General features: G+C 28.5%; 2 protein-coding genes and 1 non-coding gene across 5 annotated transcripts in view; 2 read left to right on the top strand and 1 right to left on the bottom strand.

The window, feature by feature from the left end:
* MCU (mitochondrial calcium uniporter) overlaps positions 1 to 27,941 on the top strand; it is a 74,361-nt gene that overhangs the window by 19,108 nt on the left and 27,312 nt on the right. The gene's annotated exons all lie outside the window — the stretch shown is intronic.
* jv (javelin) lies at positions 22 to 27,677 on the bottom strand. Of its 3 annotated transcripts, XM_089221075.1 has the most exons (5): positions 27,539 to 27,677; positions 24,215 to 24,338; positions 3,153 to 3,311; positions 2,769 to 2,889; positions 22 to 2,070 (listed from the first exon to the last, which is right to left on the bottom strand). In XM_089221075.1, exons 2-5 carry the CDS (start codon positions 24,334 to 24,336, stop codon positions 367 to 369), a joined length of 2,106 nt encoding a protein of 701 aa, XP_089077201.1. In that variant the 5' UTR covers positions 24,337 to 24,338; positions 27,539 to 27,677; the 3' UTR covers positions 22 to 366. The 3 variants fall into 3 exon arrangements, with proteins under 3 accessions (XP_089077201.1, XP_089077200.1, XP_015373886.1); XM_089221074.1 differs by lacking the exon at positions 27,539 to 27,677 and having other exon boundaries at positions 24,215 to 24,363; XM_015518400.2 differs by lacking the exons at positions 24,215 to 24,338; positions 27,539 to 27,677 and adding an exon at positions 16,532 to 16,789 and having other exon boundaries at positions 25 to 2,070.
* On the top strand, positions 7,227 to 7,308 carry TRNAS-AGA (transfer RNA serine (anticodon AGA)). The gene has a single exon. It is a non-coding gene; the product is annotated as a tRNA-Ser (tRNA).

The following is a 27,941-nucleotide window of genomic DNA, read 5'->3' on the forward strand; positions in this document are numbered from 1 at the left end:
ATGGATAAATAACATATAAGCAGGTACCTTTAACATTTTTTTTGTATTTACAAGTATTAAAAATGTATCAATTAGCTATATATATGTAGTATATTATTTAGATAAGCAATAATTATGAAACATAATAACATAGTATTATGTACTTTATTTAATCTTAATCATTTATCTAGCTAAGCGTGCCATATTGATTGATATTAATTTTTTTTTTATAATTTCAATAATTTTGGCAATTTGATCAAAATAGAACGGTTTTTATACAAGTAATATCTGATCATTAATATTATAGCTATAATTATAAAGTGTATTATATTCAAATGATAATAATAAAATTCAAAGAATTTTTTGAGGAAATCGATCATTAAAGTTTTAGTTATTTTTGTCATCTAATACTTCAAACTCTTCAAATTCCATGTCAAATACTGGTATGGTACTCATTTTCTTTCGAATTACTACTAAAGCTTTCCATGACATATCGTCAGAAGATGCACTTGAAAGCTTTGATAAATTGTCATCTGTTATTTGTGGACTTGATGTTCCTCGTTGTTCTTCATCTTCTTCTTCTTCTTCTTCTTCTTGTATTGCTTCTACTTGTTTTTCACCTCGTTTGGACTCTTCTATCAATTCAATTCTACTTCCACAACTATTACTTTTTACTAGTCTAAGCTTTACATTTTCTTCTTTTTGATGTCTTATTTCATCCATAATGGTCATTGTCATAGGACTACATACAACTCCTCTGGTGCTGGATATTACCTTACCACCATAATAAGTTACGCTTGTACCAAATTTTCTGATTTTGTTAAGTATTTCAGCTGATACTGGTCTTCCAACTATTTCTACGGTTGTTTTGTCTGTTATGTAATCTTCGTCGTCACTACTGTACCCGTCTGCTCGATGATTTGTCTCAGATGATTCTGTGTCAAAGCTCGCTTCACTCCCAACTCCTGACGATATGCTTCCACTATCTGTCCATCTATTATGTATACTTGTCCCCATATCAACAGACACACATTTTTTAAGTTTTGGTTTATATGTTTCTGGAATAACTCGTATTTCTTGCGTTGGCCTTGGTCCTGTTTTTGGATTTTGATTATTCATGCTCGGCGGTAATGGTATTTTCAATTCTTTTTGAAATAATTGTCTTGTACTTAGTACTTTATCTGGATCTGGTAGTTCATTATCATTGAGTTTTTTATTTGGCTTAAGTGGGTGATAATAAAAATGTTTTTTCAATGTATCTGCGTGTGATTTATTTTCTTTATGGATAAGGAAGTCCATTGATTTAGGTCTTTCAAGTTTTTTCGGTTCTTCAATATCTGCACATAAATCAGATTGAGATTTATATTTTATGTTTTTGTTGGATTTTGTGGAATCTTTTTCAAGAGTTAAATTGACAGTACTGCTATATTTTTTGGAGGGGGTTGTTTGTATTATTACTGGTTTTTGTTTTATGTTATTTTTAAACAAATGGTTTTCTGATGTTGCTTTTATTAATGTTGGTGGCTTGTTTAATAATATCTCAACAGGTTCATCTTGCAGATTATATAAACTTCTAGACCTGGTAACCACTTCCTTGTGGATTTGTTGATTTTCTGGTTCATAAGTCAGCTGCTCCTCTTGATAAGTTTTCCAATTAGATGTGGTTGGCATTTTGTACATTAAACGTTTTTCGTCTGCTTTTTTCACTATTTCAGTTGATTTGAATTTTTCTTCAATTACCTTAGCATTTTCATTAGACTTAACATTATAATTTCTTGCTTCTGTTATATCTTCACCTATTGTAGTTTGTAAAGTGACTTGATGCTTAGTAGCATTCTCATCTACACATTGAAATCCAGTTATATTTAATGTTTCAACTTCTGAACTACAAGTTACATATGCACTTTGAGTTGACTCTGTACTACTTTCGTTGGTATCAGTCGATTCTTGATTTATTTTAACATCAGATGAAGTTATCATCTCTCGGTAACTTTTCCCAAATGGTCTAGTAGTTGAGTTATAAATTTCATATCGGCTTGTACATCGATTACCTTGACCGACACGGCTGAAACGTTTTGCCAATGGAGCATTCTGTAACAAATGTTTTGAAAATTAACTAGTGTTTTTTAACAATATAATTTTAAAATATTCATGTAACACATAAAATAACTTTATTTTAAAATTTTAAAACTTGTATGATATGTTTATAATTTTTATATTAATTCATCTTTAATAATAAACCATTTTCATAATGATCCATTGGTCATTTGAATTTCAATAAGAAAAGTTATGTAAATTGCTTTATATTGCATTTAAATTCTTAAGTTTCTAAACAAGAATAACTTACTTATTCTTTTTATGGTATATATTATAAATCTAAATGTAACTCGAGGAACAGAACATTATGATATTTATGGTGAAAAAGTTTGCATAATATTATATAATCAGTGTCTTATGGCCTCTTATGGATATTATTTTCATGTTATTAATGTTTTTTGGTAGATGTGTGAATACATTTAAAAAAATGTCCTTTAAATTAAATACATTTATTATGGTGTCAAAAATCTAATCTAAAATACCGACTGATAGAAAGGGTTATATTTGACGTTTATGTAAGATAAATCAAAGTCATAGTAATATATTTTAAATACAAATATAACAATAAATATAATTAATTATTAATTATCTGCATTGTTGAATATGGAGCACAATTAAACAGTGCATAATTATTTATGCAAGTGAAACTATAACTTTTACATTAATTTAATCTATTAATAATTTTTGATTACCTCATTTGGTATATATTGTCTGAGCTTTGGCCGTGATGTTGATGCTGATCTAGCTCTACACCTTGGAACTACTTCCATTTTTTTCTTCTTTGTTTCGTTTTCCAACTCTTTCAGCATACGGCTAAAATATACATATTTATTAATCAATGCAAACAAAACTTATTTTCTATTTTTTCAACATATATTTTTGTATCATTTAAATGTATTATTTAATTTCATTCAATTTTATTTAAAAATTTGACCATGAAGATTTGCATTCATTTTCCCCTAAATCATTGATTATATAATAATATTATATAATCAATGCCTAAACCAAAAAACAAAAAGATCTATTAATAATAATTTAACTAATTGTTCTCCTATACTAATAATAAACTGTGTTACCTTATAGTAAGAAGTGGTGGTGTTCTATACGGTGTCTTCAATCTCACCCTAGGTATTAGTTCTTGGTTAGGCTTTTGGTCCCAACAGAACCGATGGAAGAACTGTTCATCCTCATCATCTGCTCTAGTTGAAAATCCTCTTGGGTTATTTTGTATATTCCTGTAAAAATATATAACTTTATATAATAATTTTTCAATTTTATATATTATTGTGTTGATTGTTTATAAATTAATTAGATACTTAGTTTATTTTGTATTAATAAAAAATATCTTATGCATTACCACCACAAAGATATTTCAAGTAATAAGTAGTACTTAACATTATATTTTTCTAATTTTTTTAATTTAATTTAAATTGTTTACAATCTATACAGTTAATTTGTACCATAAGCAAATTTTATAGTTAATGATTAGTGACAGTAGACTATCATGTATCAGCAGTGCCATCCGACTAGGTATATTTTAGGTATTATTGTATATTGTGTATTTTATTTTATTTTTGATAGAGACTGTTTTTTTAGTCTCATTTGTACATTACTAGGAATTGAGATAGAGGATAGTTGTTTGATTAATGTTTAACCAGTTAATTTAGTGTGGAATTTAAAGTAATATAATTTTGATAATTGATTAAGTGTAGGAATTTTTAAGTTATTGTAAAGGTTATTGTTTATGAAGTACCAAGGAGAAGACATTATTTTTTGTAGGCAAATAGATTGAACATTTTTAGCCTGAAGCGTTTTGGTATTGCATGGTTTTGCAGGGCCCAATAACTGAATATGGTAGTTATGTCCGAACGGATCGAATTATTGACTTGTAGGTAAATAATAAGTTTATTGGATAGGATTTTAAAAGTGATCTTAGGTATAGTGAAGTAGGTATAGAGTCGACAGTTTTACGTTTGAGTTTAATGTGTGGGAATTTTTTCATATGACTTAATTTATCACCTATATTACAATGTAAAAAAAAAATGTAAAAAAAAATACTTTATATTTGTGTATTTCAGTATAGTGGCGTTTTGTACCTATATATATTTTGATTCATATTATCATGTTTATCATTTAAATTATGAAGTATAGAAACTGTACCGTCTTTTAATAATAATATATTTTATGTCTTTATGATGGTATATCGGTGATAACTTTCTGGATGCACGCGCAAATATGCATCCATCGAAGAAATACAATAAGGTTCCAAGTTTTAACTACTCTATGCTCGCATGATCGTGATAAATCCAATATACCTGGGAATTGTTTTATTTATTTCTGTCTGATTCTCTGCAACAGTTTTTAATAAATCCGTTTTTACCGTCCTCAAAAGCGTTTGGTGATTTTTAATGTATAACTATAATATTAATATATTACGCAATGATATTTCGAAAAAATGAATTTGTATCTTAAGTACATATGCGATATGCCATTGGTTTTATAATCATAGTAAGGGCTTGTTTTAAAATAAATGGTTATGTAATAAAATAATTAACTCGATGTTTACGAAAAAATACGTCTCCCGTTTTTTATGGATTTCGTATGCTTTAAAGTGCAGCAACACTTCAAGGTAAAACGTGCGCGCATCATTCACCTATATTATTCATTTATGTATTTACAAGTTTGTGGTATAGTAATAGACTGCAGTTATTCATAACTCTACTGCTGTTATTTAAAATGTATTATATTTACATAATATAATAGGTGACACACTGACACCTATATAAGTTCGTAAAATCCAAGTAAAACCTTGGTAAAATCATAGCTAAATGCGGTGTATGGCGATTTTTAGTAAAACACCTACAAACACGAATTTTATGATATTATCAGTAGATCTATATAATATATATAGGTACTTAATATAAAATGGCATTTAGAAAATTATTAGATGTTTAAAACATTTGAATGAATTAAAATTATTTTGATTTTGGATTTATTTATCATGATAATATTAATATAATAATTTCCAAAATATTTTATTTGTCTATAATTATATTATATCATGTGTTAAATATAACTAATTTATTTATTGTACGTATAATGAAGGTTATTATGTATATTATTTTGTGTACATTGTCTATGTACCTATAATATGTAATATGTTTGTAGAACCTAAGTAAACTTTGGTAAACTAATTGTGTAGCAACTAGCATTATTGAATATATTAATATTAATACATTTCGATACCTAGAAAAACAATATTGCTTTGATAAGTCATAAAATAATCAGATTAATTCACTGATGCCTGACGGTATCTAAAAAAAATTTTCGAATGGACTAAGTGATAAAAATTGTTGACTAGTATAATGCATGTTAATTATTTTCCCGTTCCTTCACGACAATTGTTGTTATCACTTTTCGTTCTTTGATTATTTTGTCAGTAAGAAGATATAGGTACTCATTCAACTCATAGAGTTACTTTTTACATAATAACTAATACGCGTTTATTGTAGAATTTTGAGTGCTAATAACCAAATTGTTGGTGGTGATGATTGTAGGTATTCCAGTTACGAAAAAATAGGTAAAACATTTAAAGTTTAGTTGATTTATACAAGAAAACTATAATAAAGAAAAAAAATAAATCTTGCAAACTCGAATACGATTTATGGGAATTTGATGTGTTTGATAACTATATCATTTTTTAGTTTTTCATCGACATATTTTTTACATATATATATTTTTAAATTTTTATGAGTGCTTGCCACTTATAATGTACAAAAACGATCAATCAATACTGGTTGAATAAGATCATAATTGTTTTTTTTTTTTGAAAGCAATTTATCATTGTTACTAAATTTAGAATAAAAAAACTAGCTTTTGCCAAGATGGAGTGAGACATTTTTCATGAGTATCACCAAGTTGTGTTCTGGTTTTATCATCTCCTGAAACGTTATCATTTATTAAACTCTTAGCGCCTTGTTTGCTGGCAATTTATTATACTTGAATGCTTATTGAGTTCACACTAACCGTGTCTATTACGGCTGGATTTTATACTTTACTTTTAAGTGCTATGGAATTTTTTCAGATTTTAATGTGTTGGTTTAATAATATTATTATTTTTTTTATGAATCATTTTTTATTTAGAGTTTAAATGAAAATTTCATATTTTTAATAAGTTGGGTAGTTAAGTATTAAGTAAGTTAAATAATTACATGATATTATAATTCTCAAAATGTTTATGAACCATATAATTTTCGGAATATTTGTTTTTGAGCTAGCTATCGATACGAATTTCAAGTTTTATTATTTTTTTTAAAACTATTGCTTAACAAAAATGTTTTACTCGGTCAAAAAACTTGAAAATCTATTACTACAATATTCTTTATAAGTTGTTGTTAGTGGAATTTCTTGATAAAAATTGAGCGTAAATCCTCAATCAATTTTTATGAACGTCTAAGATTAAAATTTTGACAACATTTATCAGAATCGTGAAAATTGACAAATCATTTCGAGTTATAAATTCATAAAAAAAATTCTATTTATTTTTAAGCTTTGAAAATTGATTACAATTATGCTTCTTATGTTTTCTTATATTTTATATCAAAAAAAAGTTTACCGTTAGGTCAAATTAATTTTTTAGTAGCGTTTTAAGTTAGATATTGTGTATTCCCTCGTAAATTAACAAATTCTCATATGATTTTCTTGTATTGTTGTTATTCAAAAAGTAATGATCGTAGATATTATAAAAATGTTTTGAGTCGTTTTCATTGACATTTGAAGTTTTCGATATTTCTATAAATGTGAATACAATTTTTTGGCAAAAATTAATTTAATAATACCTCTAATAGGTACTTGCATTTATTAATTAAACTACAGTATATTAATTAATCAATGGTACTTGATAGTAAAATAAATTACTTTAATTAAAATAAATGATAGGTATTATCAAATATACATAGGTAGTAGGTATATAGGCTGCCGGATAGTCTTCGCTCAGAATCGTTTTTTGTATACTATAGTGTTAATAGTTTTATATCGTTCATTTAAAATTTAAAAAATATGTATTGAAGTATTTAAGTTCAAGTTAAAATGTATCTATATATTATGCTGTATTTGTTAAATAAACTAATTTTTCACCAATTCTACATCGAGCAGTCGTGGCCGAGCGGTTAAGGCGTCTGACTAGAAATCAGATTCCCTCTGGGAGCGTAGGTTCGAATCCTACCGACTGCGTTTGAAGTTTTGCTTTTTTTTCACAGTGTTTTCAAGAAGTTAGTTTTAATGTAAAATATATTTTAATATTTTATTACAATTGTCTATAAATAATTTAAGATTTTATTTAATTTTTTGTTAAACTGTTGATATCGCTTGAAACTACACCGTGTCTCGCATGTATTTTCTTTGTCTTAAAGCAATAACCAAGTTGCGTTTAGCCTTAATGTATATTTGTAATACTAGCTTATTTAATATTAAAATGAACTATTAAATAACTTAGAAATAAGTATATTATTTGTTTTTGTGTTGTGAACGTAAAATGTGTTATGTTGCCCGTAGACTGCAGCTAGAGAGGCAAAAATGTGCTGCAGACATGCTCTTAATTTCATTTCATAACAAAAAATATAGAAGATTCAGTTGCGTTATCATTAAGTACATACAATATAGATATTAAATAGAAATATGAATGGCGGTTGATTTTATTAAAAACTTTTAAATGTGTCGAATAAATAATACCACGCGCATGAATTCCCTGGATTACTCCTATATGGCCTCACCACAAAACAACTTTTATAGAGTTTATGATATTATTATTTTGTTTGACCTGACCGCCGCGGCCGACTGTTTTAAGATGTCGGACTTTAAAGTATCACGAGCACGTATAAGAGTAGAACGATTATGTTCAGATCCTTTAATCCCTCCTCCCACGGTGTACGTGTACTGTATACAGTTTATAAATTGGTTGCGTCGTCATATGCCCAACTTACGAGTTTTATTTCTGAAATATCATAACTGAACGAATTCCATATTATATTGTGCTAAAAATCTAAAATGTTATTATATTCAAAATTAAAAGTCAGTACCTGTATAATATGTTATGTACTTTTGATTATTAAACATCGGGATAATTCATCTTATTTTTATTATTTCAGCTAGCAGATACAGGGATTACAAATGTAATTATTTTGTATTACTAATTTAGTCCAATGTTAAGTAATGCTTAAAAAGAAACATATTATGACGATTTTGTCCAAACATTGACGTGAGTGAATGAGTGATGAATTTCCATTCTCATAATTATTGTTAGCTTGTGTTTGTGTTCTAACTTTATTGAACTGTAATTAATTATTTTAAATTTAATTTACTTAAAAAGATAACTTAAGATAGCTTGTTTTTCAAAAAATTCAAAAATAATTCTATGGATAGTTTTCTACTGTTTTTTTCAGAAAATTTTTAAATTTTAAAATAATTACTTTGCTTAGGTACTTATTAAGTATTAACCCTATTATAAAATTGTCATGTTTAGTTGTTATTTTCGTGAAAACATTTGTTTCATTAATTTGTTAATGTACATTATCAAGGGATATAATAATCAAAAATTTAAATGAATTAACTTTTAATGAGATTTATAGTAATCGTTATTTCTTTTAGACTGAGTCGCTTTTTTCCACTGATTCTTATTGTTCATTACATATATATCATTTCGATTCTTTATATCAAACATTAATTTTGGTCTATCTAGATTTAATTCAAAAGTAATTTTTAGTGTTACATAGAATATATAAATTTGATTATTACAATAAAAGTTCTACTTAGTTAAAAGTTATCACTAGTTAAAGTGATACTATCAGTAGTACCTAGGCATACTACTACCTACGATTTATTTTATAGATCCGTTTAAACTTTAAAGTATAATAGCATCACCACACAGTTGATTATTTCTGTATGTGGTAATATTTTTTTCACCTACATTTGCACAATTTTAAAAGGTCACGGCGTCTATGAAGACGACCGCATTCGTGGCAAATATAGTTTGGTATATGATATCGATTCTTTTATCTACACGCTACATGCGTACGACTCCATTAAAGCTGCAAATTTTTAAGCTGTATACATTTTCTCAAATCTGCAGTGACTTATAGGTTAATCATAAACAATTATACATAATAAAAAGTTCTAGGTTGCTGTATACTTATAGGTAAAATAAAGTGCGATTTACCACAATGCGGGCTCTGTATACATTTTAGGCTATATTTTAAAATTTATTTTTAGCTCGGGTTCGGGTGAAATTGTAACTTAACAAAAGTAAAGTTTTAGAATTTAAAATAAGCACAACTATTGTTTAGCTACTCTAATTTAAATTAATGTAAAATTAGTTTTCTGAATTATTTAGTTACAGAACTAAATTTACATAAGCTGAACATTAGACGACAAAATACTTTAACATCGACTATTAATAAACACACGACAATTCATACAGAATATTATGAAATAGAGTAACATTTTTTGTATGTTTTATTAACAATAATAAGGACTGTAAAAGGGTCAATAAACTCATCAGTCATCACTTAACTATAAAAGGTAATCGAGATCTAGGTAATTTTATTATCTACATAGATTTCAAATATTTTTTTAAAAGACACTGTATAACGTTTTGAATTACAAAATATATACAATATCTAAGAATTATTATTGGAATACATTTTATTTAGATAAAAGAGTATCATATTGATAATTTATAAGTTTATAAGTAAATACAATATTGTAAAAATAATAGTTTTATTTTTGAGAATTTCATATATGAAATACTTTTGTCAGATTTTGGATGGAAATGATACTATTAGGAAACTATTGAATTAATCTAAATAGGATAGAGCTATTTATTCATTAAATTGGGGTACTGTCGCGTCTGGATTATCACGTTTTTTTAATCATATTTATATAATACTATATCTATCTTTAAAATACAAATTAATCACTTATATATCATTTAAAAAAATAAATAATAGTCTTCAGTTAAAATGGTCATAATTCAATTTACATTTTTCTGTTATTATAATATTATTTATTTATTAAAGTTTCAAAATAGAAACAATATAGTTTTAACTTAAATTCTTGTTTTCCTTAAACAGTTTAAACAATTGAAAAACAGATTTTATAATACCCAAATCAATATAATATTTAATTTTTTTTTTCATCCATAGTCTGTTATGGCCTACGGGATTAGAAGATATACACATAGATTATAGGTTAATGATAATTTTAAAATTTGAGTACCTAGTTAATAATTAATATTAATTTATCAGCTGTTTATAATTTGTTAAAATGTTCTTGTATGGTAAATATTACATATACGGCGTTATTACATTCGTTTTATATTTACATAAAACTATTTTTAATGACTTTTTTCCTTAGTGTAATAAACATAACAATAACTCGAAAAATATTAGTTCAAATTTTGATTTAAATACTGAAAATTCGACAATAATATTAAAAAGTATAACTTACAGTAAAAAAGGTTGGCTTTTATTTGAAGAAAAGATTTCAGCATTGTAGTAGGATACTCTTTAATTGGAATACAAATTTAAATCATTGGAAGATGTGTTATAAATAAATTAATAAAAATAAATTTTAGTTAGGTACGATGTTTAGTATTTATCTTGTGTATTTAATAGCATAACGAGTTTATCCAGCTATAGTATATTCAGTATATTCCATAGTTAAACAATATTGAGTTATAGCCTAAACGTATCTGGTATATTGGCGTATAAATTGAAGTTTTTTTAATTACTATTTGTCTATTATACTATGTAAATGTAAGTAGCGTAGGTTTTCTATTTAATAATTACATAATTATTGTGCATTTCTCATAAAAGCCATAAATTTAGCTAATAATATTTTGTTGGTTGTACATTTTTAAATAATATCAATATTACAATTACTATATAGTTAACGTAAAAAAAGTTGTTTATTCCGTATTTGTTAATTTGAAGTACATATTGTATTATTGTTTACACTACGTTTGTAATATTTTGTTTAGGACCCGTTTTACAATCATAGTTTAAACCTCGGTTATGCTTGAACCACTGATTTTACCGGCCGAATTCCGTGGTTTAACCGGAGTTCAACTATTGTAATACGGGCCCTTAATGTGTGAAACAATTCATGCAAATAAAATATTCCTTTGATGGTTTTCATATTGTATATAGTTACCGTTTAATTCAAAATAATAGTGTCTACTTGCGATATTTGTATTTATTGTCAGACGAATTTTACTTTAAAAAACACCAAGATAATTTTAAAAGAAATTCCATTAATAAACTCGTTTGTGAAACGGACATAGTTTATAAAACAGGAAAAATGTATCATTGACTATAGAGCAGTAGCGATAAGTGCATTTTTTTAAACCCTGCGATTCGACGTGCTACGAGACATAGTAATACGTACATATATATACATATACACATTTCATAAACCCAGAGAAATGTATACCATGACTAAAGTTTATAGTGAACACAGCAGTGTGCGCGCGACCTTGCTTAATATTATTATCGTTATTATTATTATTATTCGGATTATCGCGCGATGAGGCTGTGACGACCCGCGGAGGACACTTTGGTGAAAGTGATGTTGATTGTAAATATAATACTAATAATAATATATAATCTTATACCTTTTTACCAATAGGTACGTAGATATTTCAAACTGCAGCATGTCTTACATTATATAGATTTTAGACTTTTGAGCGTTTTGATTATCTCAGCGAGGTCAGATATAATATATTATAGTGTAATTGTTTTTATATGGTGAACTAACCAATCTGAATCATAATTTATGGATGCCCCTAACCCAATCTCCCGACTAAAAGACTAGAAGACGTGTACGAATGATAGACGATAGCTACAAAATAAAATAAATATTAATTTGATTAATATTATTTAAATAAAAACCATGTCACGCCTCCCTCCCGTTGGTACTGATTCTGTCAACGCGAATTCTATTCACCGAGCGGAACGCACGTGCAGACTTACTTGATATTTTTCTTTGACATCAATAATCATCATTCATCGTATTCGCATACGATGTCGGCATCAATCTCTTTAACTCTAATAATATGCAGTCGTCGATTAAGCAGTTTTTTCAGTGCTTTTATATTGTAGGTACCTGTATATAATATATTAATATTATTGTACATTAATGACGTCATGGCACTGATGCGATTGACGAGTGCCAGTGCCAGTCGTCGTCGGAAATTATCACCAAATTATGTTTGCACATTATTACAATATTACATAATGATCAATTTTCTCACACAGTCATTAGGTCAAATCTGTTTATATTCGTGTTAATATATACTTATATAGGCGGACGTGCGCCACAAATCACAATAATACAAGACGTATGGTCGCGCGCGCGTCTCGGGTCGATGGTCGCGCGTTGTGTTTCTGTTGCGCCCGCGCTCATAGTGTGCCGCCCATCTATAATATATATATATATAATATTATGCTGCACCGAGCAGACCGTACCTGACAGCTTTTTGTTCGGTTGCGAGTTCTTTACGCGATGTTTTTGCGAATAAATATATATTAAATCCATCTGAGAACAGTATAACACAAACAACGATTTTCGGTCCTACCGCATGTGCGAATATTATCGTAGGTTTATACATAATAATCATAATGATAATATGATATAAGCATTGGACATAACAATGTTATATTTTTTTACGGCTGGTACCTAACAAGTCATAAGTTTTATTTGAAAACATATCCGTTATTGCGTGTTGTGTATTCTTGGCTCTTGCTACCCGTCACCATATAATTATTCTATTTTTCGTATTGCCAAAAATTATTATCATCATTAATAATAGTGTTGGGTGTTTTTATTATTCTGTTTTATTCTAATTGGCTGATGGTGGCTGATTTGTACTTACTGGCTTTTTAATTTTTTTCGTGTGGTATCCGATTTTCACGTAATACAATACCGAATATATTTGATAATGTCAGTTGTTTTATTAACAGTGTAATAATTTGACGATGACAAACCGATGATTAATTGCATGCAGCGTCTATACGTTAGACGTATAATTTTTGTCGTATATAAGTATGATATCTACATTTTTATAAGACACACAAATTGTTAGTAAGCCTTTAGATTATTATGATGTCTGATGAGTCTATACACGAAGGTCGAGTCCTTGTGATTTCCATTGGTTAGAGTAAAAGTAATAATATAATTTCGATGCCACATAGTTATTTCACGATTATCTATTAGACATTATATGTTATTAGTTTGGCAATTATTTCCTACATTAAATAAACATAATATAACAACGGGACAGCGGAAACCTTTACTATTATTATTTTGAATTTTTTTTAACTTAAACTATGGTAATTTAAATAGTTATTATATTCATGTAATATTTTAATTTACATAACTACATTGATATTCAAGTTAAGTATTATGTACATGTCTTGCGTAATTAGTAATTACTAATTACTGAATTTATATGAAATTAGATTTAATATTTTTTCGGTTAACCGTATAATACGAGTTTAAAATTGTCAACAGTAAATAAATATTGACATTTTTAATTCAGTATTATTAGACCGAACTTGACTTGGTCTATTATATATTTGGTATTTCTTATTTTATTACTTCAAAATTATAATGTTCTAAGACGATGTATATTATTTTTATGAAGCTATAAAGATATTGTAATGTATTGAAAATATTATTAAACTTTTAAAGTATTAAAACGTATAAAACGTAAAGCTTTAATAAATTCAATAAATCATCAATTAATTAATGATTAATTAAGGAATAAAAATCGCCCTATAGGCTATAGGTATAACGAATGTACCTATATCTACATTGATTGTTTCATTATAAATTAATTTGTTTTCATATATCAAACAAATCTATATCTAGGTCATATTTAAGTACTTTTAGTTTTTGTCGTGCATAAATCACTTTTGCCGAATTTACATAACATTTTAATGTTACTATCTTAGTAACTTCTATTAATAAATATTTCCATTTTCTTCCCTTACATCCATTATTATGTCATCCACATTTCAAATTCTGATCACGTTTTTATTTTCCTTCGTGGACTTCAGCGAAGAAATGCCATCAAGAAACATCTTTTAATACATGAAGGATATTTGCATTTTACGACTAATCTGATCTATGGCTTAGCTGAGTTCATGCGGGCCTAATAAATTTAATTGAAATAGATATTCAAAACGTGTTAAATACTAAGTTAAAACAGAAGCATTAAGCATTTCTTTTTAGCCCGCATGTATGTTTATAATACACCTTTAGTTTAAAGTTTAGCTCTAGTTATTACTTATCATATGATCATCATGTATTATGGCTATTATATTAGTATATTACGTTAGTATTTTTTAGGTTCTATTGTCTATCTTTGTTCGTATGCTTACAAGTATTTTAAATTTTTTGATGATTATTTTTAATGACCATGCTATTAAAATATGTTGAAAACAATAAATCAGTTGTTGAAAATGCTATTCGTTTGGCTTAAGGTGTCAAGATGATTTCAAACGCTGTTAAGGTGACGTTAATGAGTTGTAAATGTATATACCTAATCGATTATGTCAATGATAACAATGAGAGACAAAAGACAATATAATGAAAAAAGTGTATCTTTCACGAATATCAACAATTATTGTTAATTAGACCCTGTTGCGTCACGAACAATATGATATTTGCGGGAGATGACTATGAAAACCTACTAGGTATTAATACATATTATACCGATGTTAATGATTTCACTCTCCATGCTTTCTGCCCATTTCACGACGAAGCCTATTGGACGGCTCTCTGCCTGCTAAATCCGGTCATTCACAGTGGGATATTCAATTTCCTCCCATATCAAATAATTTTGTTTGTGTGTATGTATAGTGCGTTTCACATATCTATTCCGCAGGTGGATGTTACGGTCTGTTAGATAGATCTAATGGACATATACTCCAGAGGCTCCCTCATGAGCGTGACGTTAGTTCCGACAGACGCAGATCCGGCTTATTGCGAATCGGGTGTTCGGAATTTCTGGCTTTGTTTTACATAATTATACAGAACAATATTGTTCACTTTGGTCGAGTTCATAGAACTTTCGACTTATATGCTTTACATTTGATCACCTATATATGCTCTGCCAAGTCGTAGTCAACATTTTTCTGATTTTATTTTTTTGTTTTCATCGTGATTAATCGTTTAAATCTTGAAAAGTCCATTATTTTTTTTTAAGCATTATATACTTATGAAATTAAGATTTTCATATATATTGTTCTAGTTATAATTAATGTAAAACTGTAAAAGGATACTACTGAGATAAGTTTTATTAAGTATAATATAGTCGTTTAATACCTCACAAATACTAGGTATATATATTACAAAACGCGGAGACAGTAATCTGTTAGGATTTTGTCGAGTAAATACATATCAATCTTAATCTCACGAAAAAACTTCACAACATATATTTTATTTAGTTCAACGTAAGTCACGCATCCTATTTTTGGCTGTCAATGATAGCTGTCACTACATATTACACTATGTGGAAATGTTAACATATACTTTAATGACCTATCCTATCACAATTTTTATAAAACAGACGTTTATTGTATTACAAAATATTTATTGATGTTATATTTAACTTTTAAAATCTTTACGAATCATAAATATGGCATAACATAGATAGTAACTATAGATACTCGCCTTAATATAGAGTATACATATATAGTTACCATAGTAAAAAAGCCAAAAGTAGTATAAGTACTATTATAACACAATATATTATAATCAAATGTAACTTGGACAGTTTATATAATGTATATTATAGGCTATAGCTATCAGATGCATGTATATAATCTTGATAATAATCATAGTATTAAATGTTAATACGTTTACTCGCGCGTCGCGCATAATATACTTATGTGAAAACCATATTAGAAAAAGTTAATTAATATGTATTAGGTACCTCTTTTCGTTTTATACCTATAGTAATACATGGACGGTATAGTATAATATGGTCTGTTAGTTGAACAGTAAGAATAAGTTTTGTTTTGGGATATAAATCTACGTGATTATATTGATAGTAATCATATTGTATAATCAACGAAAATTACCAAACTATAGTTACAGAGGTTGCAAGCGATTAACTCATATTATAATATTTTTTACTGAAATGTATGAAAAAAGTTATTCAAATTTTGTGCTGTGAATAAAGCGCGGTCTGCAGACGAAGCTATTCGTTTTCATTCTATTTTACTTTAAAATAATGGTTGTTCTTTTAATATAGCACTACCACCACTACCTATTGGTGGAACGAAAGAAACATTATAAATATAATATTTATTTATTAATAATATCTGATGAGTTGATATATAGCCATATAAGCACCTTTTATATCGAATAAAAAAAAAAAAAATGAAAGACTCACCGAGGGAAGATTGGCGTGAACAACTATTGATGTGCGGCGTTACGACAATATTAATACATTAGGCAGATTACACGACGTGATGAAGAATATAGTACACACAATATATATACGCAATTTCGTGGTTCTGCGACACAGGCGATAGAAACGGAAAATGGAACGTTTTCCGGAGACGATACGTATGACATGTACGCGCGTACCTATTCTGCGCGCGCGACTGGAAGACTGCATATAGGCGAACGCTGCACTGACGTATAATATTTACGCGCGTACACACACACAAACACAAACTAAAGCGCCAGGTGAAGTGTTGTGTGTGTGTGTGTGTGTGTGTGTGTGTGCGCACCGTAGGTATATATAGTTGTCCACCGGAACGTCATCGCCAGTGCCGGTCCGTTCCAAGGTCTGCGTTGTACACACACGGAAGAGGAGTAGGAGTATAGAGGAAGGTGCAGGTGGTCGGAGAACGGTGCATTAGACTCCCTTGCAATCGGAAAACCCACTATACGTATATAATATAGATTATAGGTGCTTCACGGGGTGGTTCGCAAGACCTCGTAGTAGCCTATACAGACTCATATCTCATGCAGCCGTTAGATTTCATCCCCTGCACCGCATATAAAGATGGGTATATTAGATATTTCTCTCCAATCACTTTTACAATAATAAATTTTACTGATAATTTCACGTTGTTGTTGTTGTTTTTCCAAAGCACGCGCCATTTTTCTCGCCCCTCCACCCCTCGTCTAACCACCACTCCGGAGCTGGACTCGACACGCTGGTATATTACCTGCAATGCCGTTATTATACTTTTTTTTTAAAGTACTGCCGATATTGACAAGCGCGCGCGTGCAGTGTTCGTTGTTTACATCACGGAAATACGTCCTATATATGTATATTACCTACTGTATATAGTTCAATTCCAGAGAGCCGGTAACAGCTTTTTCCGGCAACGCGGTAGCCATATTGTTGTGTACAAAATATAACGCCCTCGGTGCGGCGTGCTTGTATTGTTCGTTCCGGTCGGACGATCGCGCTCGAACGCCAGCTGCAGCAGTGTACACACTGTACATCGTACAATAATGTATAATAATATTACGTGTTGTTAGCACACTTAAATACCAGCACGTCTGCTGAGCGTTATGGTATACCGGCCTCGGAGTGTTTGTGTGAGCTCCGTTTAATTAACGGCTGTCGACCGCGCGCCCTTTACCACCCCTTCACGTGGCGGATCCACAACTGTTCTCCTCGACCACGAGATCTACTTTATGTCCACATATACATGAATCCGACCGTATTTGCGGAACTGTTCACATACCTCGGACAAATATTTTGTGATGACATCTTCAAATATCATTAAACATACCTAATATTATATTTATTATTTGGTCCACGATTGACGAGGCCTCGAGAAAGAAACTCGCAGCGTATTACAATTTGTAAAATTGTATTTTAACAGAAAATTAAAACCACTAAGAAAATTATGTATACGCGTCTATATAGTTTATTATTTCCTGTTTTTAAGTTTTATATAATTTCTTGCTCGAATATTGTAAAAATTATCATAAAGTTTTCCTGAAAACGTTTTAAACAACAATTTATTATGTTTTGTATTTTGCTTCTAAACATATATTTTTAAATGAATTTAATGAATTAAAACCTAAATATTTTACCGCCCTTAACACCAACACCACGCCTTTTTTTATACAACCCTGTGTTCGCGAGTAGAATCATTATGTAGTAACATTATAATAACAGCGTAGTGGTGCTGCAGTCCCGCGAATTTTGTGTTTCATCTGATCGTTTTTTTTTCTCTATTACGTGTATTATTAGGTCTCTATGTGGAATTCTACTCGAAAATATTTAAAGGGGTCTTCTTTATTCGCACTAAACTTTGATTAACATTTTGTGATATATCAAATAAATGTCATAGCTTCGAAGCCTTTGAAGGAAAATCGGCTTTTCATCGCTGCGAAGTACGAACACAACCTTTGCTTTGAAATTACGTTTTATTTTTTATTTCAGATATCTTTAACGGACTCGTTCAATCGTAAAGCTTGTTGTCTGCAGTCATCATATAAGACTTGTGATTAAATTATTGGCAAAATTGACCCTATTGGCATATAAGTCGACTATAATTTGTTGAAGTGTCAAACTAATAATAAATCACATTTGAAAATTGTATATACTATGAATACTTAATGCATATATATATATTTAAGATACTCGTAATAATGTAGAGGTAGATTTTTAATTTTGGTGGTGAAAATAAAACTCCGATTCTGTGGCTGATAACCTATACGGCTATACAACTTTTGGGTACGATCGTGGTCCAGGTAGATAAATTTATCATCTGGGATTATCAGATGAGGATAGGGTTTTTTTGGCTTGTTTTTTTTTTTGTACTTTGTAGAATAATTTATCTGTCTCAACGTGATTTATTTAACATAAAACCTATTACTACAAAAACGTTTTCATATATCATTATGATTCCCAAGCGCTTTCATAGGTATATCAACAATATTATATAATTTTTGGCGTTTTCCCTCTGTATCGGTCGAATGCATTACAGAGAGAAAATAATTTTTATGCTATAATTAAAATTTAACACCAACACTTATTAAGTATAGTTTCAATAAAAAATTATTTTTTAAAACAAAAATTTATAAGTAGAATTATTAATTAGTAGAAAATAACTATATATACTAATTGTTATTAAAGTATTATACTACGACTCACGGGTATACAGTTTGTTATATTTTTTAACGTTTCCGCTTTAATATTGAAAATAATGCACAAATGCAAATTTTTAGGACCTGCCTACTTTAAATTAATATTTACTGCAAATAATGTTTAACTGTGTAATGTTATTACATTTTCATACAAACATTAATAATGTCTATTATTAACAATATAGTTTCGTGCTCCAGCCCTCTTGAAATATGACGTGTATACAATTGTTCACTTTTTTTTAAGTGAAATTATTTTTTAGTCAGATATACTGCATTAGTATATAAAAAACTGTTTAATTATTTAAAAAAAAAAATATTTTATTTTCAATTCTTTTCATTTGGCTAACAATTGTTATAAATTATAATGTATAAAATAGTGTACAAGTCTAGATAATAATACATTTGAATGGAGAAATATAACAATAATTTCATATTTAGCGGCTGTCAATTGAAAAGTTTTATTTCCTTCCGCCTCTCACGAACTCTAATCCTGATGATCATTTTAATTTATATATTGCACCTGATCGAAATGTCGAATTATGCATTTATGCATTTCTGTCTACAACAGTTGGACGACAAAAATGCATTAAAGTATGTGCATATATAGTTACACTATATTACTATTATTACTATATGAGAATGGGTATAATATCATTATGTTGTATAAATAACTATGGTGTGTATATAATATTTATAATGTATAAGATTAGCATATTCGATTACAATATAATGTAACCGTACTCGCCTTTCCTGTCTCTTTTCCTGTCTCTTTTCTTGTTTTCTACCCCGCCGTGTACAATAATCAATACCAATATCTACATTCTGTATTAATATTCCCATGTGCATTGTAGCAGTAATCACTAAAAAGGTTCCAATCTAGCACAATGAATTAAGATATATATTATATTATATTATAATATACGATGATGCGTGCGCAAATTATCTTAGTTGTGAAATATATACCTATAGCTATAGTAGCTATATATAATAATTCATTTACGTTTAGTGCATAGTGAATATTTTCGTATTGTTCAAACAAAATGTTATATTTATAGGTGCGAATTCAAACTTATATATAAATGGTCGATAAAAAAAAAGTCATTGACCATTTTCGTTGCATATTTAATTCGAATATATAATATTCATGATGATTCGCATGCTACCTTCATTTATTATAATACATTTTTGTAGAAATATTTGCGCGTTCAGCGTTTGTTGTTGTAATTGTTTTCCGCATATATATATATATACCTACATACAACCTCTCTACGCGTTTTTTTATTTTTTATTCATTTCTCCGAAAACTCTTTAGGTATAATAATTTAATTCTGCAGTTGTGACATCCATATCGTCGTTTTTGTATATAATATAATACTTATTCATAATATGATGATAGTGTTAAATTACGTTTGCTTTTCGAAAAAAAAAAATGAGTTTTTACGAAATCGCAGGTTTTAATCACACGCGTATAATTAGTACTCTGTCGCGTTTATTTTAACCTCGGCTGTCGATCTTGAAATCTTTGAAAAACGAAAAATGGCACGCGCACGATGTGGTGAGACCAAACCGCGTCATTATTATAGTTCAACTTTGATTGTTCGTGATTTTTAGCACCTGCAGTGTGCTTTTGACGGGTCGGCCGTATTGTTTTCGTGGACCAACAAATCATTGACGAGGCAGTCATGGCTGTAAACTCGGAACTATAATGTATACGTATATATTGTATGTGTTTTATTATGCATATTTAGGTACTGTATATTCATAAGGACACGAAATTCGCATATACCTAGGTTATATGTTATATTATTACAGTGGTAAATTTTGTTGAATAGTAATTTAGAAATGTGCGTGTAGGAAGAGCTTAATCACAATAATACACATGCACGGTTTGGTTGCCTGCGTACCTATATGGTATATATATATATATATGTGTGTTCATTTGAAATTAATCACGCATGATACGGTTTTCGTGCATAATTGAATATGCCTAAATAATTACAACTCAATTGTTATTTATGACCAACGATAACGGCCTAATGTGCCAAGTGAAAATCTGATTCTCGTCATATAATACTGCAGCGGAGCTATCAATGAACATATTGTACATAATCAAAACATTTGCCTCGACAAAAAAAACCTCGTGTATAGAAAAATATTCGTCGATGAAAATAAAATAGTATACCTACAGCTATATAATATATACCTGATTAATATGTTAAACTTGTTATCGTCGGACTTATTCAAAAAGGTCGTTAACGTTCATTTTCCGATATGTGCCGCATATTTTATTTCGAATCGAAAAGAATATTTCGAAAACACACGTGTATTTTATGCATACTCGTATATTATAATAATTAATAGTTATGCATATTAATGCATTATACTCATTGCATACCTAGCTATAATTTTATTTGTTTAGTAACAATGTTTTTTTAAAATACTGACTCGTCTGTTTCGATGTTACTATTAGGTACCTACTGTTGTTTTTCATGGTATAATTGCTCTAAAGCTAATTAATTTCGTATTCAGAATATTTTAGTTTATGATTTTTAAACATATTTAATATTTTATAAGTATATAATTATTAATTTCATTATCGAAATAGTCTTTTAGTATGACAATTTTATTTATTACTCGTATACGTGTCGGAAATACATTTTATTTATTATATTATTACGATCAAAATACGTGAAAATCGTGAAGTTTATTTTTGCAGATAAATATTTTATGAGTTTAATTTATTGCTTCAAATAGAATATATTATTGTATGAGTTATTTTATGTCTGTTATCTGGATTTTATAGAATATATTGAAAATATAACTGTATATACTATATGTAATATGTATATAATATCATTACATCAGTGATGATTTGTAAATATCGTGTAACTATATCAATGACATTTTTAAATTATCTAAATTTGGCCGAAATATTACCTCACAAACTTTTTTCTTCTTATTTCATAAGTTATTATTAGGTACCGACGTTATGCACCTACGAGTACTATACCTAATTTTATTTTGTTATTGCACTTGTATTTTATATCGATCTCACATTTTTATGTCAGATTACTATATACCTAATATATATCATTTTTAAATTTTTGGTATAGGTAAATTAGTATTGGAGTATGTTTTTAGAATACAATTGTCCTATTTGATGTGTGCTGAAGAATCAAAAGAATCTTTTGAATTTTTATTTTTGAAAAATTCACACAATTTATTTCTTTTGTTAGAACGTACTTCAAATAAACAATGAATCGTCAGTACACGATAAAAACTACGTGCTTTTAACTTATTAAAAAATAATACAAGCTGCAATTCAAAACCATCGAATCCTGTGGTTTTTGATAATTTAAAGTAAATTTTTAGAACAGTTTTACATTTACGATATATTCGCGTACTGATTTTCATATTGAGTTTGTTGTTGTGTTGCTTTTATGGGATCGAAAAATACCGTAATTAAATAACGAAAAAGGCGGTCTAGAAACCTTTTACATAAATATTTGGCACTCGCCTCATTTCATCTCTTTTGAATTAAACTCTACCAATTCACTTTGTAAAACCACATAAAAGGAAAAACATAAGGTTTTTAAAAGTACCTATACATATATGTATTATGAGACAATACTTTGTTAGAAGGAGTTTAAATAATAGTTTTCAAGTAGGTATTCAATAACAATTTTTAATATACATTTATTCAAAGAAAAACTTGTTGTACTTATAATAAACATATTATTTGAACACTAAATTGAAGTCAAAAGTTATAATGGCTGAATTTAAATTTTAGATTTTTAAACTTAACTGTATAGCTACAATACATTTTAAATAATTAAAATGAAATAATTTGTATTAATCAATTAATTATTGTGGCATACAAAAGCTAAAAGGTGTAAATTATTATTAGTAGGTACCTACATATTATTGTATAAAAATTCTATCGGCAACCCTAATAATGAAAAACATTAATTATTAAACTCAAAAAAAGCATATAGAATGAATTGCCCGACATCCGTGTTTATTTTCATAATTAATTTAGGTAATATATTATAACTTGGGTATCTGATGTAAAGTAAAATATTTATATAGAAATCGTTTATAACGATATTCAAGGGATCATTATTTTTAATTTTTACATAATTACTAAACTATAAATGCAGATTTAAAATTCTCATAACTATTAATTAAGAAATATAACTAGAACTTAACTTCTATTATGATTAGAAAATTATATAATTAGATTCTAATGTAGACATTAATATTCCCAAGTAGATATAGCAATATAAATTTTTGATCAGAGAGATATTTTTTAAATTGTTATTTAACTTAGGTATTGAATATATATATATATATATGTATGTATATCATTAAATGATAAGTATTATTGTATTATTAGTATTATAATATTACTATCGTTAGTCGTTACGAAAATGCAAATACCATTGCAAACTGCAGAGTTGCGTGCTTGTTATATTGTTGTGGCTAACGCGGGGACAGAGGTAGGTATGTTTGTATGGGGAATAAAATCATTCATGTTCGTTATTTACAGTTTTCCGTTGTTTTTGAACAAAACGTATTAAGTTATAATTCTATATAGTTATTATAGGACAAATTTATTTATTTTACCAGAGTTTATCTTATGTAACGCGTGTCCGTACGAAAGTAAGCCCACGGTCCACTGTTATCGCTTAAGTTTGACAATCTTGGATGAAAGCCAATTTTTTTGGGCTACCCAATTACGTTTTTGTACACCGTACTATAATTTTACGACCTGCAGGGGTCATTGTTTGTGTTTTTATGATAATACACCCTCGGGTAGGAAACATTCATAAAAGTCCACATAAAGTCTAATGATACTTTTAAGTATATTTGGTAACGGTGGGGATCTTAAATTATATTACTCATAATACGGATTATATTGTATATAAATATATATTATATATTTGACACTCACTCGGACCGATTGTCATGGCTTTGTTTTTTGATATTATCCTTACGTCGGTGTCGCTGTTTGTTTGATCCCTTTTCCTTCTCCTTCACCACGAACACACCACCGGTCGAGTACGTGCCACCCATTTCTGGAAAAACAAACAATCATTCCATGAATGTATAATTATTATATTATTCAATGACTGGTGGTCGACTACACATCCGTTCGTGACCCTAATTTAACCGCGATATTTATCCGTTCCATAAATTATTAATCTAACACCTTTTCTATACCTACGTGTGTACATCTTGTATTTTACGACCAATTCCTCTGAATATCTAACAATCCCGCACACATTTATTTAACCAATTTGTTTGCACCGTCCGTGTAATATTAAAATTGTTACATAAATATATCGTTTACGGAACGCAAACCCATACGTTTTGGATATGGATTTTAACCGCAGTATCGTACTAATAAAATAATTTAACGTTGCCGTTGGTTGTATTATTTTTATTTTTATTAAGGTTTATACTTTATAGAGTCTGTTAAAATTAAAATATTACTAAATACGTTTTCCTCTCGTGTTGTATTTATTAAAAAACTTTTACTTTATTTTCAAATAAGCAAATTTTAAACTTACAGTATAATATGATGTATTATCATGGCATCCACAATTCTTCATAATTATTATTATTATATTAAATTACCAAGTAACCGTTAGTTAAAAATCAAATAACATTGTGTTATTAACTTAATTAAACTTTTTGAAAGTTAATCGAAGTTTTATTTATTTAAAATTACAGCTTTTCTGTATAGTGTATGTATATGCCTATATATAAACTGAATGAAATCAATAAATTCCATTTACCTATATAACTGGTCATTTGGATAAAATATAATTAATCATGTATATTATATTCTATTAATATTGCATTAGGTACAAAATAAGCAACATTATAAAAAACAACCTGAGTTGTTTAAGAAATTTTCGGATATAGATTAGTGGGATGACATATATTACAATGATATGTATTTAATTTAGGAAAAGTTGTATAATTTTCATGCAGTATATGTTTATCGATTGGATACTAATCAGTACTATTATAGAAATTTAGACACTGGAAAGTCGATGAGAATACATTTTAAGAAATATAAACTTATATTTTCAAGAAATTCGTTATGAAACACTTCGGTATAGAGGTGTACATTGTTCAATTTGTATTCGATGACAAATCGATTTACTATAGAAATGAGTTCTTTTAAATTTCATCATAATATGATAATTATTTGTACCTATATCTATCGTTCTATCATATTGATAGTATAATTAGCTGACTCATAAAAATGTGTTATTCTGATTAGTGTTAAAACATTTTCTGTGTATTATATAAATTTCATAATGTTTTTAAATGTATATAGAGTGAACATTTTTATTCAATTTACCAAGTTGTAGACAACATTAATATATTTTGAACGGACATTTAGTCATTTACTGTGACACGGTGAAAATTTATTTGAAATGCATGTCTCGTATAGTAGAACAATGTTGTCTCAACATTTGCACATTGTATTATAATTCTCATTGTTTATTTTAATAAGTATAAAATTATGCTGTAACTTTAAAACTTTTCCATTTAATTGCTACTATTTCATGTAGCTAAAAATAGATTTTTATTGTCTCCAAGGATCGGGTGTTGTAGTAGGTACGCGTCTTAAGAAAAACTAAAATGAAAAAAACTTTTCTACAAGTATAAAGTTTTCCCAGTGGACCATTGCGTCATACAATATTCAAGATTTAAGAATTTATGAGTATTTTTATAAATAAATATAATATAATATATATTTCTTGCACATACACATTATAAAGGAATATAATATATATATGTCTATATAAAATATGTAGTATAATATTCGTTCAATTTAAATTTATGTCAAAACTTATATTGTATATCTTTATTTATGAGTTGTCAAATGTTATTTTCACACCCTTAACGTGATTATATCGACATCAAACTCCGATATTATGCGTACCGCTGTATACAGTAGGTATATAATATGTGGCCATAGTAGTATGCTGGTTATAAATCGACTGAAAGATAGGTACCAAGCCTGTTCATAGATGTACACAATTATATTCCCTTGTGACTATATGTCTTAAATTATATAAAATATATAAAATAGTTATCATGTGACTTTGTTTCTTATTTTAATCCATTTTATTCGTTTCTCATTCAAAAAGCACTTTTTGATTTTAAACTTTGAGTCCAAAATCTGTAAATTAATTTAAAACTGTTGTTTTTCTGTTCGAAAATTCTATAAATACATATTAATGCTAATTTAGAGAAATATTATCTTAGCTATAGTATTTATTCCTCCGTTATAATACCTATTATTTATTTAATTATGAATATATAGGTATATATCATATTCGTGTAATTGTGTATCGTGTGAATAATTGCACGTCTATTTCATTTTCAATTTGTACGGTATCTTCTCTTGTGTGTCAGTTATCTTACAAATGTAAAATTTTCCGATGGAATGTATTCAGAAGCCATTTAAATTTATAGAATACGTCACTTTCTATGTCTGACATCAAAGCACTCGCATATGGAGTAAAACTGTTTTCAAGAACACTTATTTGTCTTCCATAGCTATATGTATTATTCATCTGCAGGCTACATGATCTAACCGCGTGTTGGTATACTTCTCCAAAGAAGTACCACTTATTGCTCGATAAAAAAAAAATGAGATTGGATGTTTAGGATTCCAATCGCGTTTTATCGGAAAACCCTTCGTATTCCTGTAAACCAACAGTATTTCGAACGCGTACAATCGATAAGTCGGCCGCAACCTTGCACGGTTCGTCCAGCACACTAATTACCGTCAAAAAAAATTTTTTTTTATAAACTTGATATAATTTTTTTACATCAACACACATCAAGGCTAATGCTGATTATGCACTTATTATTTTATTATACACACATAATTCGGATGTGTATAAATTGTATTAATAACGGTCCCATATAAATATATATATATAACTACTTGATTGACGCGGAGCAATTTATTTTGCCGAGAGGGATTTTTCCGCATTATAATTAATGACTTTTAGAACTTCGCGTACTTCCACGTTTTACTATACTTTGTACAGTAGGTAATTTGTCGGGCAGCGTACGAAGGCTTTCGGAATAGAAATTTTAACGGAAATTCGAGAAAAACAAATGTGTAATTTACTTTATGTGTTCGACAATCGTCAAACGAGTTCATATCCGTTCAAAAAACCGTGTAATAATTATCCTAAAGAGGCAAAGAAATATAAATATAAAAATAATACTAAAGACTTACCTATAGTACGTGTAGGTATATATATATACTGCAAGTCTGCAAACAACGGCTTCGTAAATCGTATCCAAGAACTGAACTACTGTACGTCGGCCGAACGAATGAGCTCGCAGACTGCACTGTCCATACTCCTGTAATCATCTTAAACCCATTTTTTTAATCTTAATTAAGAAGAATGCTTGATGTATATCATTTTTTTTTCACTTGCCCACTTGATAGACCTACTGGAACGATACACTTCTCGCGCGCGTGTTGGGTGATGTTACTTTCTTTTCATAACTATATATCTATTATTAATGCAGTTTTTCTTTAAACTATGTATGATTATGTTACATTATCATGCATTTAATTAGGCAAGCCACTTTATATACAACAACATAGATGTGGAAGTGATAATGAAATTTAC

This window comes from Diuraphis noxia, unplaced genomic scaffold, assembly GCF_037042655.1.
Source record: "Diuraphis noxia isolate RWA-SAM2 unplaced genomic scaffold, SU_Dnox_SAM2 contig0002, whole genome shotgun sequence".
In the NCBI taxonomy this organism is placed as follows: Eukaryota; Metazoa; Arthropoda; class Insecta; order Hemiptera; family Aphididae; genus Diuraphis; species Diuraphis noxia.

Bases quoted from the DNA above. Each gene is read 5' to 3' on its own strand.
- jv (XM_089221075.1), bottom strand. From the start codon at position 24,336: ATGGGTGGCACGTACTCGACCGGTGGTGTGTTCGTGGTGAAGGAGAAG. The intron at 3,312-24,214 runs GTGAGTGTCAAA...ATATTTTTACAG, and splicing joins AGCCATGACAATCGGTCCGA to GAATATACAAAATAACCCAA. The intron at 2,890-3,152 runs GTAACACAGTTT...TGTATATTTTAG, and splicing joins CCACCACTTCTTACTATAAG to CCGTATGCTGAAAGAGTTGG.